This window comes from Canis aureus, chromosome 15, assembly GCF_053574225.1.
Source record: "Canis aureus isolate CA01 chromosome 15, VMU_Caureus_v.1.0, whole genome shotgun sequence".
NCBI lineage: Eukaryota > Metazoa > Chordata > Mammalia > Carnivora > Canidae > Canis > Canis aureus.
This window is the reverse complement of record NC_135625.1, coordinates 19,779,466-19,801,346: the sequence shown is the minus strand read 5'-3', so window position 1 is coordinate 19,801,346 and position 21,881 is coordinate 19,779,466. Positions and strand designations below refer to the sequence as shown.

The 21,881-nt window shown below is 40.3% G+C and overlaps 2 protein-coding genes across 5 annotated transcripts in view; one reads left to right on the top strand and one right to left on the bottom strand.

Annotated features, from left to right (window-relative positions):
- TRAPPC11 (trafficking protein particle complex subunit 11) overlaps positions 1-4,334 on the bottom strand; it is a 48,409-nt gene extending 44,075 nt beyond the window's left edge. For 2 of the 4 annotated variants that reach the window (XM_077848667.1, XM_077848666.1), the window contains exons 1-2: positions 4,160-4,332; positions 1,177-1,401 (exon numbers count right to left, since the gene is read on the bottom strand). In XM_077848667.1, coding sequence (XP_077704793.1) covers positions 1,177-1,380 — 204 coding nt within the window. In that variant the 5' untranslated portion in view covers positions 1,381-1,401; positions 4,160-4,332. Of the gene's footprint in view, positions 1-1,176; positions 1,402-4,159 lie in introns of all 4 variants that reach the window. The other 2 variants (XM_077848669.1, XM_077848668.1) reach the window with 2 other exon arrangements.
- RWDD4 (RWD domain containing 4) lies at positions 3,924-20,903 on the top strand. Its single transcript, XM_077848489.1, is given in 9 exon segments — positions 3,924-4,319; positions 4,461-4,731; positions 4,734-4,774; positions 8,014-8,094; positions 10,946-11,055; positions 11,147-11,294; positions 13,424-13,541; positions 16,077-16,265; positions 19,077-20,903. Coding segments are annotated over 8 exon segments (1,257 nt in total). The 3' UTR covers positions 16,169-16,265; positions 19,077-20,903.
- The last annotated feature ends 978 nt before the right edge of the window (positions 20,904-21,881 follow it).

The following is a 21,881-nucleotide window of genomic DNA, read 5'->3' as shown; positions in this document are numbered from 1 at the left end:
TCATTTGTTTCAATGACATATTGCCAGGGCCACATTTGCCTTACTTGGGAAGAGAAGAAAAAATAAAGGATGACTCTTAAATACAGAAATGTAGTAAGACCATGTCTTATTTAAATTTCTGTCACCAGTCTATTGCATAATTCCTAGTACCTAACACAAAGCAAGTGCTCAAATGATGTGTGTGAAACTGAACCAAACTGCAAAGGCCATGGATTCCATAATGATACTGGTAATGATAAATGGGGAATGTGAGACCTTCCTTTTAGAGAGGGCTTTAATGTAGACTACGAAGGGTTTTAAGCAAATGCAAAAAAAAAAAGAAAATCCATTATAATTGTAAATGATAATTATAAAGTAATTTTTCCTCTGGGGTTAAAAAAAATAGCTGTCATTAAATATACCTATTAGTGTATTACATAATGAAAAAGTCTTGGGTTTTCTTAATGCATCACTACAACCATAGCTTTGATAAACTCAAGGTTTTACCTCTGAGGTTTCTCAAAGAAAAATAATTCTGCCTTTGACAACAGCAGATAAAGAATCAAGTAGCAAGCAGCACCTTCTACTTCCCACAGGTCAGATGCCAGAAGACCAGTGCTCCTTGGCAATGACTCCTCTCTCCCATCTCAGCACCCCTCACCCTTCTGCTCCCTATCCTTCCCCCGTCTCTCCTGGAGGCCTGTCATTTTCCAAAGCGTATTTACGCTTTTTCCTGACTTTGCAATAACTCCAACAGTGTATAAAAAGACTAAGGAATATAAGTAGATGTTTGGCCACTGTCTAGACCTATCTGTCTCAAACTTTAATATGTATGTAAATGACCCAGGAATTTGTTAAAATGCAGATTCCCAAATAGTGTGTGTCTAGTAGGGATCTTGGATTCCTAATTTCTAAAAAGTTCCCAGGTGTTGTTACTGTTCCCAGAATCATACTTTGGGTGGCCAGGGTTGGGACTATTTGTAGACTAAAGTCGCTCCAAGTATTGTATTTCAATTTCTTTAAAAAAAAAAAATGTCTTTCTTTCTGACTTTTTCACAAATAAAATCTTATTTCAAAAAACAAACAAACAAAAAACTCAGGGTTTTCCAGCAAAGACATTAGAAAAGAAAAAGGTATCCATGCATACGGTGGAAGAGAGGAAGAGAAGGAAAAGCCCCCATGCAATCATGTCTTTACCTTAGGTCTACATTTGGGATACTCATGGTCACCTGGGAGCACCTTGAAAGAAATTGGCACCCGATCAGCCCTCCGATTGGCACAGAAAGCATCCCAGACAGCTCGATGAACAGCATTATAAACTACATCCAGGCCCGTAAGGGTAACGAAAGCCATAGGCCGACAACATAATTCCACGGGGAAGTCCCACTGTGTGGGGCTCATGTTCGAGGCGTCAAGAAAAATCTGAAATACAAATGTAAATACGTTAAAAATGTTTTAAAAGCCCATATCCATATCTAATAGAGGAGCCTCCACCATTTATAAAACATTACAAAAAGGCAAGACTCTTTTCCAGTATCTGCAAACACTGAGCAAATAAAAATTTGGGGAACAAAATGGAAAGCTTCAATTTTTGAATAACTATCGGTATTATATATTTTAAAAATCTCTTGTTACAAAGGTTGTAGTCAACTTCAAGACAAATCAGTACTTTCAGTAACATCTCAAATGCACACAGAACTGAACTGTGGGATGAGCAGACCAAGAAAGCAGGAAGGTGATCAAACTAAAATAGGTCTCATGACCCATTTCTGATATAAAGAAAAGTAACTGCTGTCTTACATACACAATAAATACAACTATCACTAATTTCTCTGTAATCACTAGCATCTAATTCCTGAATTCCTGGGAAATTATTAAACTAATATGCTAGTTCTCTAAATAGCTATGTTTTTTCACTTCTCCATAGTTAATGTAAAGTGTACTATTTAGAAGAAAATCTAGAAGAGAAAAACTAACAATGAATGAAAACCTCTAGGAGGGATTTGTTTATACTGTGTCCTTCAGCTGAGAATTAGTCTATAATAAATCCTACCACACACTAACGTTAGAAAAGCAATTACATAAAAATGTGCTTATTCCAAACAAAACTGCCATTATAAAGATCATTTCTCATTGCCAAAATCATGTACCAAGTTTCTTTTCAAAGTGATCTTTACTAGTGTATCATATAAAACTCAAAATATAATTTCTATGAAAAGGGAAAAGCACTATGCTACTAACTTGATAACCAAAAATTTCTTAACTGAAAAGTTAATTTTTAAAAGATCATTAGGCTTTTCACATTTACGTACTGAAGCAATAATGGGCAGCTTATCAGAAATGATAAATGTCAACAAGACATAGAAGTTTTAGAACTATTTAAGCAGACATTTTCCAGACAGGATTATGCTATGAGGACAAAGGATCATAAGTTCAGAGAAAGAAAATTAGTAGTTCTAAGGAATTTGGGGTGAACATTAAAAAGAGGTGGTCAAAACATATTATATGGGGAACTGTGCTTTATACCAAGAATCTAGATTAGAGCCCTAAAGATCCATTCCCTCATTTAAAAACCCCAGACGTTGGGGATCCCTGGGTGGCTCAGCAGTTGGGCACCTGCCTTTGGTCCAGGTTGTGATCCTGGAGTCCTGGGATCGAGTCTGCGTCGGGCTCCCCTGTTTCTGCCTCCCTCTCTATTCCTCTATCGTGAATAAAAGTAAAATCTTTAAAAAATAAATAAATAAATTTTAAAAACCCAGAGGCTCATGAGAATTAGCTGTGGTCCCTGAACATGGAGTGGAAATAAGGGGACCTAGAAATGACTTATGAAGCTCTAAATCACAGAGCTGTTCAAAAGAAGTTATGAGCCATGTAATTTTAAATTTTTCTAATCATATTAAAAAAGAAACAGGTGGAATTAACATTAACAAGATTCTATTTTTCTATTTAACCAATATGTCCAAAATATTAACACTTCGACATTAATACAAGTTATTGATGAGATACTTTTTTTTTTTTGTACTAAGTCTTCATTATCTGATGATGTGTATTCCACGCTGACAGCACATCACAAATCAGGCTAGCCAATTTCACATGCTCAATAGCCAGAAGTGGCTACTTGGCTAGCACAATGGACAGCCCAGCTGAGATTACTGCAGTTCTGTCCCCAAAATTACCGTATGAAAACCGTATAGGAAATTCTTGCCACATACTACTTTAAGAGCTTTTGACCCTTGGGATGGTACTGTTTATTCTACAGCAAAGGGAAGAACACCGGCGAAGGACAGGTGTGTGGATCTTTTTTTTTTTTTTTTAAGATTTTATTTATTTATTCATGACCGAGAGAGAGAGAGAGAGAGAGAGAGAGAGAGGCAGAGTCACAGGCTCCATGCAGGGAGTCCGACGTGGGACTCGATCCCAGGACCCCAGGATCATGACCTGGGCCAAAGGCAGACGCTCAACCGCTGAGCCACCCGGGCTGCCCCGAGGTGTGTGGATCTTAAGGACGGCCTGTAGAACTTCCCAGGTCTCCTGGGAGAAGCCAGTGGAGCCACTAACGAGCTATACGACCTGGAACAAGGTGCAAAAGTCGAAAACACTCTGGATGGGAGAGATCATGTAACGCGAGGGGAGTAAACTGGAAGCTGACGTGGAAAATCATAAGGAAGGTTCTTGAAAAGGATGACATACTGCAAAGAAAGGCGACCTCATCAAAGAGGCAGGTTAAAAAAAAAAGGGGGGCAACGTGCAGGTTAATTAATGGAGGTTCGGGGGTGTATATAGTACGCAAGGCTACAGGAAGGGTTACAAAAAACGATCCCAGGAGGAATGACAATTCGGGGCAGGGACGGTGCTGAGAACGTGAAGCCACCACCCTCCTTCGGAAGATACCATCCCCGGCGGCTCGGGGGCTCGGGGGCTCGGCGTTCGGCCCCGGGGGCCCAATGAGCACAGCGAGCAATAACGCTGCAGCCCTCCAGGCAGACGCTACCGTGCCCCCGCCTCCGCCCCCGCCCCCCGAAGGCCCCAGAAAGAGGTGCGTCTTCTCTTTACGAGCTGGACGACAAATGCCAGGCATTGCACCTGCAGAAGCAGAAGGAAAACGCGCCGCCCCCCCCAACACCAGCATTGTTCAGAGCTCTAGCTCGCTCCCGCGGCGGTCTCCGGGGGCCGGACTCACCCAGGCCGCACGCCCCGGGCCCGCTGCAGCTGTAGCCGGTCGCCGCCAGCCGGGAGAGCGGGGGTGGTGGTGGGGGGGGCTAGGACGGGCGCCCCAGAACGCCGCGGCCCGTCCCTACCGCCACCGCCCCGCCGCCGGTCCCCGCGAGCGAGACTTCCCGGTCCCCGCCTGCGCACGCACAGGAAGCACTTTCCGGGCGTGAGTGACAGCGCTCTACGCCAACCGCGGCCCCGGAAACTTAACGCTGCGCCGCAAAACGTCGGAAGTGGGCTAAGGGGGTGGGGACAGGGGGAGCCAATAGGAGAAGCGAGAAGCGGGAGGAGGCGGAGCCTCGGCTGCTGCCGTGCGGCGCCGGCGCCCCACCCTCGGCGGCCTGCGGCTCCCCGCCCACAGACGCCCCGCAGGCGGCTTCGCGCTGCCCGGAGGCCCGGGTGGCGCGCCGTGCTCTGTCCGCGGTGCGAGGAGTGTGCCTCCCGCAGCCCCGGGGCGCGGAGAGCGCGGAGGAAGGGTCGGGGCCGCCCACGCTGCTCTCGCTGTCTCGCCGTCGCAAACGCCCTCCCGGGGGTGGGGGGGCGTCCCCCGACCGGCGCGATGGGAGCCAACGAGGACCAGGAGGTGAGTCCCGCTGGCTGGACGCCCCTTTCCCCGCGCTGGCCCCGGGGGAGGCCCGGCCGGGAGCCGACGCCGGAACGCGCGGCCCCGCACGTGCCTTCGCCTCTGCGGCGGAGCGAGCCTGCCCCTGGGGGAGAGGCCGGGCGGGCGGGCGCGGGAAGGGTCCGCCTCCGCCTCCGCCTCCCCTGTTGTCTTCGGTGTTGCAACCCCGGGGCTGCGGGGTGGGCGGGTGGCCCCGCGCCTCCCTAATAGGACAGACGACGGGTGTCCTTGGTAGGCGACCCAGGGCTCCTGGCTCGCCTTCAATCCCCACTGTTCTTATTTAGCGCTTAGGTCCTGAGCGAAGCTGCCTGGAATCTGATCCACCTGTACATTTTAAAAGTCTATTGGCAGGTAGGGGGAGAGTTCAGTTTTCCTGGGGGGGAGGAAAAGAATGACACTTCGCGGCCCCCCGTGTCTGGCCTTTTTTTTCCTTTTTTGTTTGTTGGGATCGCGTCTCCATCTGGGACTTAGTTGTCCAGGGGAGAGGAAGTCTGTTCTGAGCATACGTGCAACCGGCGGCGGCACCGTATGGTTTGTGCCCCACGTGTTTTCTCGAGGACTGCCACTTTGACACCGAATCCTTTGGTCAGGGGAATGATATGGGTCAGCTCCAGGGGGACCGTCTAAGTGTGTAATGTGCACAGGTGAAGGAGGAGAGTTTGCATAGGTAAAGTGAACGCTGCGGGGCTGCACAGGGAGCACGGGGGTAGAATCAGGACAAGCATCCAGGTCTGCTGGATGAGTAATTCACTCTCGGTTTAGAAAATGTCTGTTGCAAGTCAGCCCTTTTATTATTTTTTTTTAAGATTTTATTTATTTATTCATGAGAGACACACACACACAGAGAGAGAAAGAGAGGCAGAGACACAGGCAGAGGGAGAAGCAGGCTCCGTGCAGGGAGCTCGACGTGGGACTCGATCCTGCTACTCCAGGCCCAGGCCCTGGACTGAAGACAGCGCTAAACGGCTGAGCCCTTCCCCTCGGGCTGCCCTGCAAGTCAGCCCTTTTAGATGTGATGGGATCCCTGGAATCGAAGTTAAAAGGACCCCAAGTCCAGCAAGCTGGTCGATCTCTGAAATCCCTTCTAAACTGTTTTTGCTAAGTGAGTTTCTGAGTCCAGGCACCAACGAGCTCTTACAGTGAAGCGTTGTAACGTCCTGTTTCTCAAAGTTTGGCCCATGGAGCACTGCCTTAGAGTCATCTGGGTGGTTGTGAGAAAAGCAGGTGCCTGCACTGTACCTCAGGTTTACTGAATTGGAATTCCCATGAGGCCTAGGGATCTTGTTTTATGTTTTGTTGTTTATGCAGCATCCTCTTTTTAGATTTTATTTCAATTCAATTTGCCAGCATATACAGTGTAACACCCAATCCTCATCTCATCATGTGCCCTCCTTAATGCCCGTCACCCAGTCACCCACCTCCCCTTCTTCTAGGGATCTTCATTTTAACAGTATAATTCCGTCTCTTCCTCCACATGACTGATTTTCAGGTCTTTGAAATCAGTCCTCTGCCCAGGTTTTCAGGTGTCCTCTTCTCATACTAAATGATTCCTTTTGGCATTTTTCCATATGTCCATTTTTGTTGTTGTTCCTTTATAGTCTTGGAATCGTGTGTCTGCGGACAGATTATAAGTTTATGTCCTGTTTTAAAACTGTGGCATCGGGGCAGCCGGGTGGCTCAGCGGTTTAGCGCTGCCCTCAGCCCAGGGCCTGATCCTGGAGACTTGGGATCAAGTCCCACATGGGGCTCCCTGCATGGGGCCTGCTTCTCCCTCTGGCTGAGTCTCTGCCTCTCTCTCTGTGTGTCTCTCATGAATAAATAAAATCTTAAAAAAAAATAATAAAATAAAATTGTAGCATCAGTTTTCTACAGTTATTGTCAGTTACAGCTTTTCAAGTACTCTGTACAAGGCAATTTGTTTTTCATCCTCTATTTGTATGTTTAGGGATCGAAAGTTCTTCCACTTACTTGTAAAATTTCATCTCGTTATATGGTTTTTCAAGGACATTTTGAATTCTTTTTGTGCCACCAGCATGATTCACCGTCCCCTCAAATTCTCATTCATCAGTTTCATAACCCTGCCTTCAATTTTGTTCCTGTCCTACTCATTAGTTAAAATACAGGAAAGGTTTAAGGGCGGGAGAAGTAACACTATATTTTGCGTAAGGTGGCTCTTTCTAATCTAATCTTGATTGTTCTGAAATCCACTTGAACTGTATTTTTTTTCCATGGGAAGGTAGCAAGAGAAGCCCAGGTAGACTGTTCTGTGCCCTTCCTTGATGTACCATCAAAGTTATCTTCTCTAAGAAAGCCTGCTTACATTTATCTTGGTTTTCAAATGCCTGCCAAGGCTTAGGGACTACTGCTCTTTATCCTCCTAGGCCCCCATGAACTATTTCTCTATTAATAATAGTCTGTTCTAAAATTTTGTCTGTCTTTAGTTTGTAGAATGCATCATGTGCACCTAAAAACTAAAACCTGTACCCAAGTATTGCCTTTGCTTCTCTTCTCAGGCATTCATCAGCAATCACAACAGAGATTGAGTCTTCTCATTTGTCAGCCCGTGGTGTTCTAGAAATATTTCCAGGCAAGGACCATTAGTTACATTTCCTCTTGCAGTCCCTTTTTTTCCATCTTGGATAGATCCTTGTCAAACATTTTTCTAACCATCATTTTTATTTTTTAAAGTTCTTTTTGTTATGTGTTTTTTCAAGTTTCACATCATTCTGTGGGAAGGATTAAAAATATAAATAATACATGTGAATAGTGGGGAGTTACTATGGTTTGTATTTCTCATCTCCAAGTTTAATATTCTCTCCACCCCAGGCTGCTCTTTAGCAGAGTGATCAAGGACACGTGCTCTAGAGTTGCTTTCAACAGACTCTTATGTTCCTCCTTGGAGAAAATAAGATACTCTTCATAGGATTGATGTGAGAATTAGTGAGATAGTGTCCTGTGATATGCTTAGGAGTGCCTGGCACATCATCTTAAAGTAGTATTAGTATTATTGTTGTGTTACTCTAGGCGCATATGTTACATACATTATATACCCATGTTATAAACATCAAGGGCCATATAAGGTAGCTAAGTTTTACATAGTTGAGTGAGCTTGAATCAGAAAGTAAAGATCCTCTATTTCTAATCCATTTATACCACCAAACAAAACTCATCTGAATCTTTTTTTTTTTTTTTTTTTTCAGATGGAACTGGAAGCCCTACGTTCTATTTATGAAGGGGATGAAAGTTTCCGGGAATTGAGTCCCGTTTCATTTCAATATAGGGTAAGACATGACATGAAGAAGAGCCCTTACAACTTTGCTAGAAAAGATGGAAGCTTGCTAAAAATGCTCTTACTTTTTAAACGATTTTGTTATTTAAATTTAATGGTTTAATTGTATTACATTTTCGGGTTTTTCTGAAGCATTTGAATGAAAGCTCATCACCACAACATCAATTGTTTTTAACTTTTGAAAACAATGCCGAAACTTTTAAAAACTAAGATGAGCTTGTTTTTATTGTTGCAGAATTATCAAATGTTAGAAATGGAAGAAAGTTTCTTGCCTTCTAATCTTAAAGATAGAATCTCTCAATCATAACTTCCAAGCTTTCCCAGCTGGTGCTGACAAGTACTAGAGTTAAAATCCACATCTCTATTCCAAGCTTGCCTAACCCAGGCTCCTCTGTGACATGTTTGGGTCTAGTCTCCTTGCTCTCCCTTGACTTCAAAGCAGAATTGGCCATTCCCTGTTTCTTCATACTTTGATCACTTTTAGACTTCTAATCATGCCACAATTTAGCGAGTTACCTAAATGTCTGCTCCCCTTGAAGACAAGAACCATCTTACCTCTATTTTTATATCTTCTGTACCTAGTACTGTAAGAGACATGGGCACCTTGTTTCTCCACACACCTTGAGTAGGGACTTAGTGATTGCATGAAGCAAGTTACTTTTATCACTTTTTCATTATCTCCGTATTTGGAACACAGGCAATAAACTGATTATGTCATCGACTTACGTAGGTGTATATCAACACGTCCCTACATTTATTGAACATAATTTCTAAGCTTCATCTTCTATTGGTGTGTCTTGTGATTGAAGGTGAGGGGGAGAGAATAAAAACTTATTGGTTGGAGAGTAAAGGTGAATCCATGGATAGAACAAGATAGAATCAAGTCATGGTTTGGGGTGAAAAAAATTTTAATCTATTGCTATTATCTAAAAAATAAATATTAAAAATATTACAGAGGAGATTAGGATCACCCCATGCAAGGATGAGATGCTGACTCATGAATCATTCCATAATTTTATTAGAAAAATCACCATTTTACAACCACCAGCATGTTGATCATTTCAGGCAAGGCTCATAAATGGATGCTAAAACCTTTTGGTTGAAAAGTTGTTGAAAAACAATATATTCACCAGGTTTTGTAGTGTCACTCCAAAGATTACTTGTTAATTACAAAATGGGAGAGGTACCTTAACTTTGAAGAGTTTTGAAGAGTATCACCTTAACCAAGTGATCAAGGCTAAGTATAACCATTGATGGTTCCAGGAGATCTTATGTGCTTCCTTATATGATGCTAAAGGAATGAATCCACATCACCTGTATAGTGTCCCTACCAAAATATTAAATCCCAATTGGAGTGCAGGAAACAATCAGTCCTGATCTGGGGCCATTATACAAGAAAAGTGGCCTAGATTCTTTTTGTCATGAAAGATTAAAAGGTAGGCAGGGTGGCTGGGGATTGTTCTAAATAAAAGCAGAATAAAGAAATATGACAACCAAATGTAATCCATGAACCTCAGTGGGGTTGAGGAGGTGATTTATTAAAGGACACTTTCAATGTGAATGGAAAACTTTTTAGATGGATTAATGAATTAGATAATGTCTCTGTATCCATGTTGAATTTCTTGGGTGTGACAATGGTAGTATTGTTAATAGAGGATTCTGATTCTCTTAGAATACTTTACCCCATAAGTATTTAAGGATGTTTCATCGTTTATTTTCAAATAGTTCAACAAAAACCAAAGGAAAAAAAAAAAAAAAAAAAGAGTCACTCTCGTTGTCTCTTTGGGGGAGGGGAGGAAGTGATTCTGTAGGAGAGAATGACAAGTGGATGGAAGCAAAGGTATTTTGTAAATAAGATACATGTCAGTGAGGGCTCTCCTATTCCAGTTTCTCTCTGAGATTAAAATGTTTCAAACGGGGGCCAGGGTGGTTCAGTCAGTTAAGTGTCTGCCTTCAGCTCAGGCCATGATCCTGGGATCGAGCCCCACATCAGATTCTCTTCTCAGTGGGGATCCTGTTTCTTGCTCTCCCTCTGCTGCTCCCCCTGCTTGTGCTCTCTCTCCTTCTCTGTCAAATAAATAAAATCTTTCTAAAAAGGTGTCTTAAATAAAAAGTTGGGGAGAGCAAAAAAAAAAAAAAAGAAAGAAAATAGAAAAGACATCTTTAAATTATTCAGGGGAAGAGAGTCAAAAATAACAAACTTCCAGTTATAAAAAAAAAAAAATAAGTCAGAGGGATGTAATTTACAGCATGGTGACCTTAGTTAATAATACTATATTGCATACTTGAAGGTTGCAAACAGGATAGATCCTCAAAGTTCTCACGCAGCCTAAGGTATTCCTAAACCTTATCTCTTCACCTTTTTCTTCTTTCTCTCAATTTTACATTTCATTTTCTGATCTCTTGAGATTGTGCTAATGCATATCAATTACTTGTTCTTAACGCCTCTTCTGATTTAGCAATTAGAAAACTTAGAGCAAGATTAGGTCTTTCAAGTTGGTGGATTATTATTTTTCTCCGTTCTCTTTCTATCCTCCACAATTGATGTCTTGTCTTTGTCCTCCAAAAGCTTTGATGAAAACAAAAATATATGTAAGACAGTCTTGATACTGAAAAAAGCTGGCGGGCTGGTTGGAGAGACAGGCCATGGACATCAAGTCAGACTCTATTATTAATACAGCTCTCACCCCCTGCCAAGTCTTAGCCTGGACCCTGAACTTTTCAGAGTATTACATGTCCAATCTGATCATGAGCATCAGCAATATTCATCATTTTAAAAGTTATAATTAAATATTCTGTCTTTGTATCACTTTTTACAAGCCTAAGATTTCCCTTTTCTTCAGATAGGTGAAAATGGTGATCCCAAAGCCTTCTTAATAGAGATTTCCTGGACAGAAACATATCCCCAAACACCTCCAATTATATCTATGAACGCTTTTTTTAACAACACCATGTGAGTAATGTTCTGTTTTCATTGGTTTTCTTTCTTTTGGTAATGCTATCTCTCATGTGTCTCTCAGCGGTATACTTCTTGTGCATTGTAGATCATCGGCTGTAAAGCAGAGCATATTAGCCAAGTTACAGGAAGCGGTAGAGGTCAATCTCGGGACTGCCATGACCTACACGTTGTTTGAGTACGCCAAGGACAATAAAGAGCAGTTCATGGAGAATCACCAGCCTGTGAATTCTACGGTGAGCTCGCGCTTTGAATTGGTTTCACTCCGCTAATTCATCTTTACTAGTTATTATTTTTTTAAATTGGAAGGAAATTTTGTGTTAAATTTTAAATGAATTACATTTGAGCTAAAATAAGAAGAGTGAATTTTAGATTTCTTAGTGTTTATTTAACTTTAAAAATGAAATCAAATCCTCTAGATCTTACCCTTCATATAAGACTTGGGGCATCAGGGTGACTCAGGGGTTGAGTGTCTGCCTTTGGCTCAGGTTATGATCCCAGGATCCTGAGATTGAGTCCCACATATCAGGCCCCCAGCAGGGAGCCTGCTTCTCCCTCTGCCTGTGTCTCTGCCTCTCTCTGTGTGTCTCTCATGAGTAAATAAAATCTTTAAAAAATAAAATAAAAAAGGACTAAAATACTTAATGTGCCCTCCAAAACTGAGATGTTGTTGAACCAAATATTTACATTTATTTAATGTCTTCATAAAGCTCAGGTGGAGGATTTCTCACATAGTCCTAAAATACATTTGAAATTACTTTCTTCATGAGCCTTCTTTAGTTGTGAATAGTCCTGTCACAGTTCACTTTGAACCTAAAGAGTGCCAGCTTAAAGAGACTTTAATGGGAAAAAACAATTTTACTTCTAAACGTATTTTAGGAAATCATCATCTTTTATGATCATAGGCACCTGTGCATTAGACCTCTTTGCACCAGGTCATGTCCTAAAAGACTTCGCATGGTCAGAGTCTGTTGACTCTGTGAACCAAGCGGGAAGCTTTTTGAGAGCAGAGGCTGTGTGTCTTGTCCTTGAGCAGTTCTGGCTTCCACATTCCTGACAGAACACAGGAGAGCACTGAGAGCAGCTAGAGAAGCAGCAGAAGGTGGTAGCAAAGCTTGTGGACTATGGGCCAGACTGCATGGCCCTGAAAAGCCTCACTGCACACTTACTGTGTGACTTTTTTTGGTAGAGGGAAAGGGTGCTGGGTTTCATTTGTAAAACAGGGATTATAATAGTATCTATGTCCTAAGATTGTAGTAAGGCTCAAATGAGTACTGTATATACAACATCCACACCAGTGCTGGGCACCTAGTAAGCATTTAAAATTTTGTCTATTACACTCTGACTACATGAATCTAAATTAAAATATTTCTCTTTTTTTTTTTTAAGATTTTATTTATTTATGGAGAGAGAACGCATGTGCAGGGCGGGGGCAGACGGAGAGGGAAAAAGAACCTCAAACAGACTCTGCGCTGAGCTCCAAGCCTTACACTGGGCTTGATCTCACAACCCTGAGATCATGACCTGAGCTGACATCAGGAGTTGGATACTTAACTGACTGAGCCATGCAGGCGCCCCCTAAAATATTTTTCTTCCTTTCTTCAGGGAACCAGGGTTTTATAGGTAGACACTTGTGATTTTTCTAAAGACATTTAAATTTCCAAATAGGGATCCCTGGGTGGCGCAGCGGTTTGGCGCCTGCCTTTGGCCCAGGGCGCGATCCTGGAGACCCTGGATCGAATCCCACGTCGGGCTCCCAGTGCCTGGAGCCTGCTTCTCCCTCTGCCTGTGTCTCTGCCTCTCTCTCTCTCTCTCTGTGACTATCATAAATAAATAAAAATTAAAAAAAAAAAAAAAATTTCCAAATAAAGCAAATTAACTGAATTGTAAAATTACCTTAGAACTTCAGGGCTTCAACATAATGCTGATATCAGGTCTTCTTTCTCAGAGAGCTGGTTACAACAGTTGAACTGACATTATGCAAGTCCCTCTGTGGGAACTCTGAGAATAAAATCAATGTGCTGGGCACCTGAATGGCTCAGTGGTTGAGCGTCTGCCTTTGGGTCAGTTCATAATCCCAGGGTCCTGGGATCAAGTCCCGCATCAGGATCCCCATAGGGAGCCTGCTTCTCCCTCTGCCTGTGTCTCTGCCTCCCTCTGTGTCTCTCATGAATAAATACATAAAATCTTAAAAAAAAAAAAAAAATGTGCTAATGGCACCTGATCTAATAAATGGGTATTATAATACAGGATTCTTTTGCTTCACGTATCTAAAAATTGTCAACTCACTGAAGGATGTAGACATATTTAGTATAATTCAGTAAGTTCTAAGGCATCAGTATAGGAATTATTTGCTTTTTTCTAGATCCCCATAAGCAGTATCATCTCCGTTGAAACTCCTAATACAGCCCCATCGAGTAAGAAAAAAGACAAAAAAGAACAGCTTTCAAAAGCCCAGAAACGTAAGCTGGCAGATAAAACAGGTTTGTGTTTATTTTTTTTATAACAGATAAATGGGTTCCTTTTTAGTATAATATGAGGGTTTAATAAGTATATTTCGGTTTAGAAGAGTAGTTCTTTACTCTTCGTTCCTGGAACACTTCGATCAGACACTGTGTTAGGTCACAAATGTATGTTGAAAATATATACTACCACTTTATCACGAGAGATAGCCATTTGAGGAGAAGGTAACTGAGTGGCAAAATAACTATAGAATGAGTCTTTAGGTTGGAAAATAGTAGAATAGCATACAAAATGTGTCCTACTTATACCCTTTCTGACATGTTTGGGATTTTCCTATTTGTTTACCTCCATGGCAGATATGTGTATTTCTAAAAATTTTTTGAACTACAGCTTTCATTTGAAATGAAGTCTGGTATACCATTAGATTTTAGGACAATAAATATAATTTTTGTCTGTAGTTGATTTATTTATACAATTAGAATAAGATTTAAGAATATAAATTCTGTGTCTCCTAAACCAGAGTCATTTTGTTATGGACCTTCAAAAGAGAGTCATAAATCCCAGCTCATATCACCAATAATATTTGATTTCACTATTTAAAAATTTGCAAATTGGTATCAGTCTGTAAACTTTTTTTCCAGTTAAGGAAATGTATATATTTATTTATACATACACAAAAGTATCCATGCATATTTATGTCTGAATGTGTGTATGTTCTTGGTATAAGGTTACAAGCTGCCCTTTATTGAAAGGAACTGATCCAAGGGGAGGAGGACGGGGGGTGGGGGTGAATGGGTGACGGGCACTGAGGGGGCCACTTGACGGGATGAGCACTAGGTGTTATTCTGTATGTTGGCAATTGAACACCAATAAAAAATAAACTTATTTAAAAAAAAAAAGAAAGGAACTGATCCTTTTACTTTGGTGAGGAAGTTTAAAATAATACCCTTTCTTTTATAAAGTGATGGCAAGTTTTTGGTTTATGTTTTGTTTAATGTCCTACGTGGCAGAATGAAAAGATAGCAACCCCATGTTGGCCCTCAAAATACACTTTTGAAGTTGTAATGGTTTGTGAAATTAAAAATCTGGGAATCCATTATACCTAATGTCAAAGCAGCAGTAAAGCATGAACACTGAAGCAGTGAATTGTCAACCATTGCAATCCGTTTTCTAGAACTTGGCTAATCTTTTTTAATGCTGTAGCATTTTTGTCAGTTCATTAACTGTTGCTTTCATAAACAATGACGTATGATCATTCCCTTTATCATTTCCCCATCTCCATTTTTTTTATGATGCCCAATTAAAAGGCATTCTCTTTATAATTATGGTAGAAGATTTTGTGATTTGGAGCTTGTACTCTAAATAAAATTTTAATGGGACCATGATGGTACTGTGTGGGTAAGTTTTACTTAATGAAATTGGTGATCTGCCCCCATGCTCCTTATAACCAGTAAACAATGAGATAAAATTTTTATTGGCATGGAGAAAAGAGACATTAGCATCTAGGATTGAGGCCCAGTAATACTAATACTGCTTCTGTCTTACAAGAATCGTGAGGTTAGGGGATTGCTGGGTGGCTCAGCAGTTCAGTGCCTGCCTTTGGCCCAGGGTGTGATCCTGGAGACCCGGAATCGAGTCCCACATCGGGCTCCCTGCATGGAGCCTGCTTCTCCCTCTGCCTATATCTCTCTCCCCCCTCCCCCCATGTCTGTCATGAATAAATAAACTGACCTTTAAAAAAAAAAAAAAGAAATCAATAGGTTAGTCTTCCTTGTGTAAAATTAATGTATGGGTTTTGAATGTCGATTTTAAAGATTTCATAAAATGAAATATATGTAAATATATCAAGCATAAAGGAAATCAGGCCTTTTTAAATTAAAACATTTTTATATTATTCTTCAAGTTTGAATATTCTGTTATAAGAATGAAATTACTTTGTAAGCTATATATATAAAGTATGAGTTTGTTTTCAAGCACTCTCAACAGATTAAAGTCCTGCCAGATTATAAACAATGTTAGATTAAATACTATTATATCAGACCACAAAGGTTACTAATAAGTGGGCCAGGATACCTCTTAGTCTCAAGGCCAGACCTTGATTTAAAAGAACTCTTGGCTTGAACCCAGCTTCGTAGTGTAAAAACCCTCATGAAGCAGTAAAGTAACACAGTTTCTTGCTTAAATAATATGAGACCTTAAAAAAGCGGTAAAATTGTACAAGTGCATGAAATTAATAAATTGATTAGTTCCTCTTCCTAGCATTTCCACCTCACTTCTATGTTTTTTCCCTAATACCAGATTTCACCAGGAATGGCAATAGGGTAAATATGAAAAGGGAGTACATATGAATTACTTTGCAAGTATCCCCAGGAGAATGGTGCTTCCAGTTCACAATGATGATAAACTAGTTTTCCAGCTTGAAAATGCAGGATTTAAGATTTTAATCTATTTGTTGTGCAGGATAGTCTATAAAAGCTGATTTAGTAGTAGAGTATTGATTACTATAAAAATTATTGCTTGGTCTTAGAAATAAAGTTACCATTTTTATCCTCCAGATCACAAAGGAGAACTTCCTCGAGGATGGAACTGGGTGGACGTGGTGAAGGTATATAACACTTCTCTTCTGGGCTTCAAAAAATTGTTATAAGTCCGCCATCAAATAACGAAATTTATATGTTTCATTTCTTTCCCGCCTCAACCTTTGAATTTTGCTGGGATGCGTATTTCCTTTTCTACTGCAGCATGTAAGTATTTTTGAAGTATCTTTCACTACAAGAATATTTTGAAATATTCTTTCCTACAACCTCAGCATTAGATTTTCTTTTTTTAAAAAAATAAGGAAAAATCTGTGAATCTAAGTTATAAGTACAATAATGTACAACTGTTTATATAAGTGCATCTGAAGAATGAAAATGCCTGTGATTCGTAGTATTCATCCTAGGAAGCAATGCTTGATTTCTTAGTGGAAATTAGTGGGGTTTTTTTGTTTGTTTGTTTTTTGTTTTAAAGACAAACCCTAGATGAAGATTCCCCACCATTGTCAAGAAGGATTTCTGTTTCTCTTAAAGTTGTTTACTTTTCACTTCAAAGTTTTTTGCCAACTGCTCTCAATATTTTTTCTTATTTGTAGCTTCCCATATATTAAAGTGAGGCTTAGTTAATCCTCTTTGTAGGACTTCACAAGATGAATTTTGCATGCCAATTAGTGCCAGGACTGCTGTGAGAAGTCATTAATATGATCTGAGGGGAGTTAAAGATTAAGACTTTAACCGGGACCCACAAATCTGGGTATTTATAAGCAGAACATTCTTTTTTTTTTTTAGATTTTATTTACTTAGAAAGAGAGAAAGAAAGAGAGAGAGAGAGAGGCAGAGCAACAGGCAGAAGAAGAAGCAGGCTCCATGCAGAGAGCCTGACGTGGGACTCGATCCCGGGACTCCCGGATCATGCCCTGGGCTGCAGGCGGTGCTAAACCGCTGCGCCACCGGGGCTGCCCTAAGCAGAACATTCTTAAAGTTTATTTGAAGTCAGCTGTCTGGGCCATGGGAGACCTTTGCCATACAAACTATTTAAAATCATCATTTGTGCTTCTAGAATCTAGTAGAAAAATATAACCTGGGATTAGGGAACCAAACACAGTTGGAATAAAGGAGCAGTATTTCTTGTCCGCTTCCTGGACAAGAGGGCCGCCACATTCGGGATGTTTGTGTATGGTCAGCCTGATGGGTACACCATGTTGTCCTTAGGTATGCATGTGTGTACCTCACCAGCTAAGTTGTTTCCCTCCTTCAAGTGCTTCCAGCTTCAGGCTTCACAGTGAGAGTGTGTCTTTTCCACTCAGGCTCAAAAAGTAATGTGATTAATCCAAAGATAGATGGTGCTTCTCCTTCCCTAACTCCAGAAATTTAGTTTTCTGCTTGTTTTTCATAGAGTCCTTGTTAATATAAATCAAAATTTCAAGAAATAGAAATTAAGATTTAAAAAATCCAGTCATCTTGGGAGACAGGCGAAGCTGTTTTTAAGAGGGAAGTTACCACGGAGGTGTGGTCCAGACTCAGAATCTGCTACCCTAAGCTGGTAGTTTCCTAGTGTGATCTTGGGATCCCTGGGAGACCCTGGAGGCCCTCTGGGGGTCTGCAAGGTCAAAACTATTTACATCATAATATTAAGGTGTCCTTTGCCTTTTTTCTTCATTCTCCCACAAGTGAACGGTGGTGTTTAGCAGAGGTTCCATGAAGTGTGATGATGCCATCACTAATTCTCTTCTGTTAGAGCACTAATAAAATGTGTGCTTTTATATTCTTGTATTCTCCAGAATTTTTAAGGTAGTGAGTAGGTCTAGAATCTAAGTATGTGCATTTTTATATTAACTCAGCTTGTTCTTCGTACTCATACTGTGTCCTTGTTAGCTGTTTTCCATTATACCAGCATAACTGTAGAAGCAGATTTGCAAAAACCCAGCTGTCTTCTGTGGACCTTGGTAATAAGGAAGTTCACAAAAAATGTAAAACACTCCTATTCTTCACATTAAGTTTTATGAGTTTGTTTTAGAAAATGCAGCTTTTCATTTAAGAAATGTTACTCAGTTATCATGTAATGAATGAGTTTATTGTTACTTTTACATGAATTCAATTTCTCAGTTTTCAATTCAAATGCAGTAGGTATAACGTAAATTAAAAAAAAAAAAAGCTCTTTAAGATGATCAAAGTGGGAAGAGGAGCTGGGGCCTCAATGTTCAAGAACATTAGCAGTTTCTGCTTTTCACAGCTTCCCACATTTCTCTGAGGTCCTCAGGGTTTGGCTTCAACTTGGATTTCTTGGCTGGGTCTTTAGTCAGAATTGCTTGTGTGTTCTTTAGGAACTTCCCTCTCTGCCATTTGCTAAGTTCTATAGATTTTTATCAGAAAAGACCTTCAATTTAAAATTTTTATCCCACGGATCCCTGGGTGGCGCCGTGGTTTAGCGCCTGCCTTTGGCCCAGGGCGCTATCCTGGAGACCCGGGATCGAATCCCACGTCGGGCTCCCTGCATGGAGCCTGCTTCTCCCTCTGCCTGTGTCTCTGCCTCTCTCTCTCTCTCTCTCTCTCTCTCTCTCTCTCTGTGACTATCATGAATAAATAAAATCTTTAAAAAAAAATTTTTATCCCATTTTTAGAACTGTTCATTTGTAGTTTTTTTAGCCACAATTTTTTTTTTAATTTCAAGAGTTTATTGATAGAAAACAAAAATAGAATGTCATTCATTTTATAAGTGGTACCTTTCATATATTCTTGGTTCCAATTTATTTCTTGGAAAGCTTTGAGGGATTTTCCCCCCCTTGCTCTATTGAGGTTGTATTTTTAAAGAATCCTAGAGTAGCTGAGCCTGAAGTTAAAAAGTAGTTAAATATGGTGAAAGCTGTAGATGGTATAAGTTACATGAACTTTGTTATCTGTTTGTTGTTCTATCAACCATAAATATGTTTCTTTTATATTAAGTGAAAATAATGAATTCAGATAATATGATAGCTTAATTTTGTTGCCTATGTCTTTTATCTTTTTTTTTTTTTTTTGTAGTTAAGCAAAACTGGCTCTAAAGATGATGAATAGTACTTGGAATTGAAGACAAGAGAAGAGCATCCTTTAAAAAGTAAACTGGGTTCAAAATCCTTCATTACTCTTTTCTGCTATTGAGGTGGCTTTTTATAAAACAGAATTTTTTTGTATGTTTCTTATGTAAAAAATGTTTTAAGCTGAAAGTTCATGAAGAGATCTGGTTGTATTAAATTATTTTCACAAACTTGCCTTAATAAAAGGTGAAATGTTACCGTTTAGCATTATTTTTGAAGATGGTTGAGCTTTGTAAATGGACAAAATGGGAAATAATAAATAATCAATGTGAGTTTATATGATCTTATCCTAGTGGATGTGATATTTTTTAAAGGAGCAGGAAGCCTTTTTGAAACTCTCATCCCAGTGGAGAATATTGAGTGAACAGTTATTCTGCGGCATGATCCATATTAAGACTTCTCATCTTAGTGAAGTCTTCATCTCTTCTTTCTCTCAATTACTGAAGCATAAATTGCTTCAGAGAAATTTAAATACTAGTATTTGAGCTTTATACATACCATTCTTTATAGTTCCTTTTTATTTTTCAAGAGTGAACTACTTTTTAATAAACAAGTATCTGTTTATACTTTTTCCTTCATTTGGGTCATACTTGGCAATGAGAGTTTCCAGCTGTATGTGGAGTAGGAGGATATAAAAACAAATCTGCCAAATACGTTCGAAAGCATTTGAACAGAAGTATTGGTTCCCATTGAAAACATTTCTCTTTGCTGCATACACCAAGATGGGAGTCAAAGATGCCTTAATATTTAATTTTTGTATTGTTGGAGACAATGGTTTTAATAAATTCCTGTTTATCTGTTACTGTGTGTTTGTGGTTATCTGGTAACAGAGATCTTCTCAATGGTTTAACATAAAACCACGTTTCAAGTCTTACTTCTTTTCAAGTATATCCACACAGATTTCTCACCCTGAGCATCTTCATAGAAATAGACATAGAAGTTTTTCAAATGCTGAATCATAGTGCAGGATTGATTTTGTTTTTTTTTCATCGTGTATAAGGTTAACTATTAGTGTCCTGTAACCAGGAAGTTACTGACGTGTGATTTTCAGTGACTGCGTTTACTCCCTGGCTTGAAAACCCTAAGAACTGCTGCTCTATCTAGAAGGGTAGACTGTTGGTTCCTCCATTTATACTTGTGCAGCTTGGGTCTGAGTTTTTAAAGACTTAAAAAACTTCCCAAGACATGTCCTTAGCATAAGAGCAGTTTGAATTGTATCTGTGGCTTTTCCTGGGTTAACAGTAGGCTCATTGAAATTGTTTGAATTACATAGTAAAAACAATTACGGTGAAGAAGTGTAATCTGATTTTCAAAAGCTGAATCACATTTTTTATCTTGAACTAATCTAACAGTAACATTGAAATTCAAGACCACCGGAACATGCCAACATTTGTTTTTGGGGTTGTGTACGTGGTTTAAGTTGTGTTGACTTGTTTGCTTGTTTTTAAACTGAAACCACTGCATCTGCTAGTGAACAAACCGTGTTTTGCTCTGAAAATTCTGAAATTGTTCGGGCTTATTGTGGTTCAGAGATGACAAAGAATAATGCTAGTTAAATGCCAATGAACTATTTTTACTCTTTTTATATTAAATGTACAAATTTTGGGGGTGATGGTGGCAGTGGTGCCTCTGACCACCTTCTGTAACACACTTGAACATCCTCATCTGTATTGCCATCATCTCTTTAACGCTCCCAGTATATTTTCTCAGTCTGTCTACCTAAAATTGTATGGAATGACATAATTAATAAGCAATAAAACCTGAATTACACATAGTGGTTCATAGTGGTTTTTCTGCGCTTTATTTCAAATCGATTGAGAGAGAATTGATGTTTCAAATTTGTACAGACATACGGTGTTAAGTTGTACCCTCCTACTCAAAACTGTTTAAGATGTTGAATTCAGAAAACACTATTTTAATGACCTGACAAGGTAAGTCATACCCAGAGTCTAAAAAATTTAGGGACAGCTTCAGTTTTTAGTATCAAGGGATCCAGAAGACAGATGAAGTCTCAGATCAACCCAGGGTACGCAGTCACACACACGTTCACACAGCATGCATGAGACTGCATGCATGAGGCCCCCAACCAGGGAGGGTTCCTGTCTTGAACTTTGGTTCTCCATGGAGGGCTGAAATGTAAACATATGTACATGTACTCTCACAACAGCTTACATCACACTTGGATTTCAGCTCAAATTCTGCCCCATAAAAAAAAAAAAAAAAAAAAATTCTGCCCCATATGAGCGATCTTTAAAAAAAAATGCCCCTCAAGCCAGGATTTTAGTTTAAACTGGTACCAACTGGGCACCTGGCTGCCTCAGTCGGTAGAACGTGCAACTCTTGATCTCGGGGTTGTAAATTCAAGTCCCAGGTCGGGTGTAGAGATTACTTAAAAACTAAAATAAAAATTAAGTGGGGCCAACTGGATAGAGCCTCTGGGCAACTAGTTGAAATGACCACGTATCAACCCACCTTCAAGCCAGACCTCCAAAGAAAGCCCTGCACATGGAATGCTTGGAATGTACGCTCACAGTCAAAAGCCACAGTCCGTGGCAGCAGGACATTGCGACAGCCTGCTGCAGGGAAGCTTCGGGGAATAAGCATTTCAAGGATATATTGATGTGACACAGACTCTGATGTTAAGAGGAATTGAGTCTAAGAAACTGTTAAGACTCACCAAGCAGGGGCACCTGGGTGGCTCAGTCGTTTCAAGCGTCTGCCTTTGGTTCAGGTCATGATCTCAGGGTCCTGG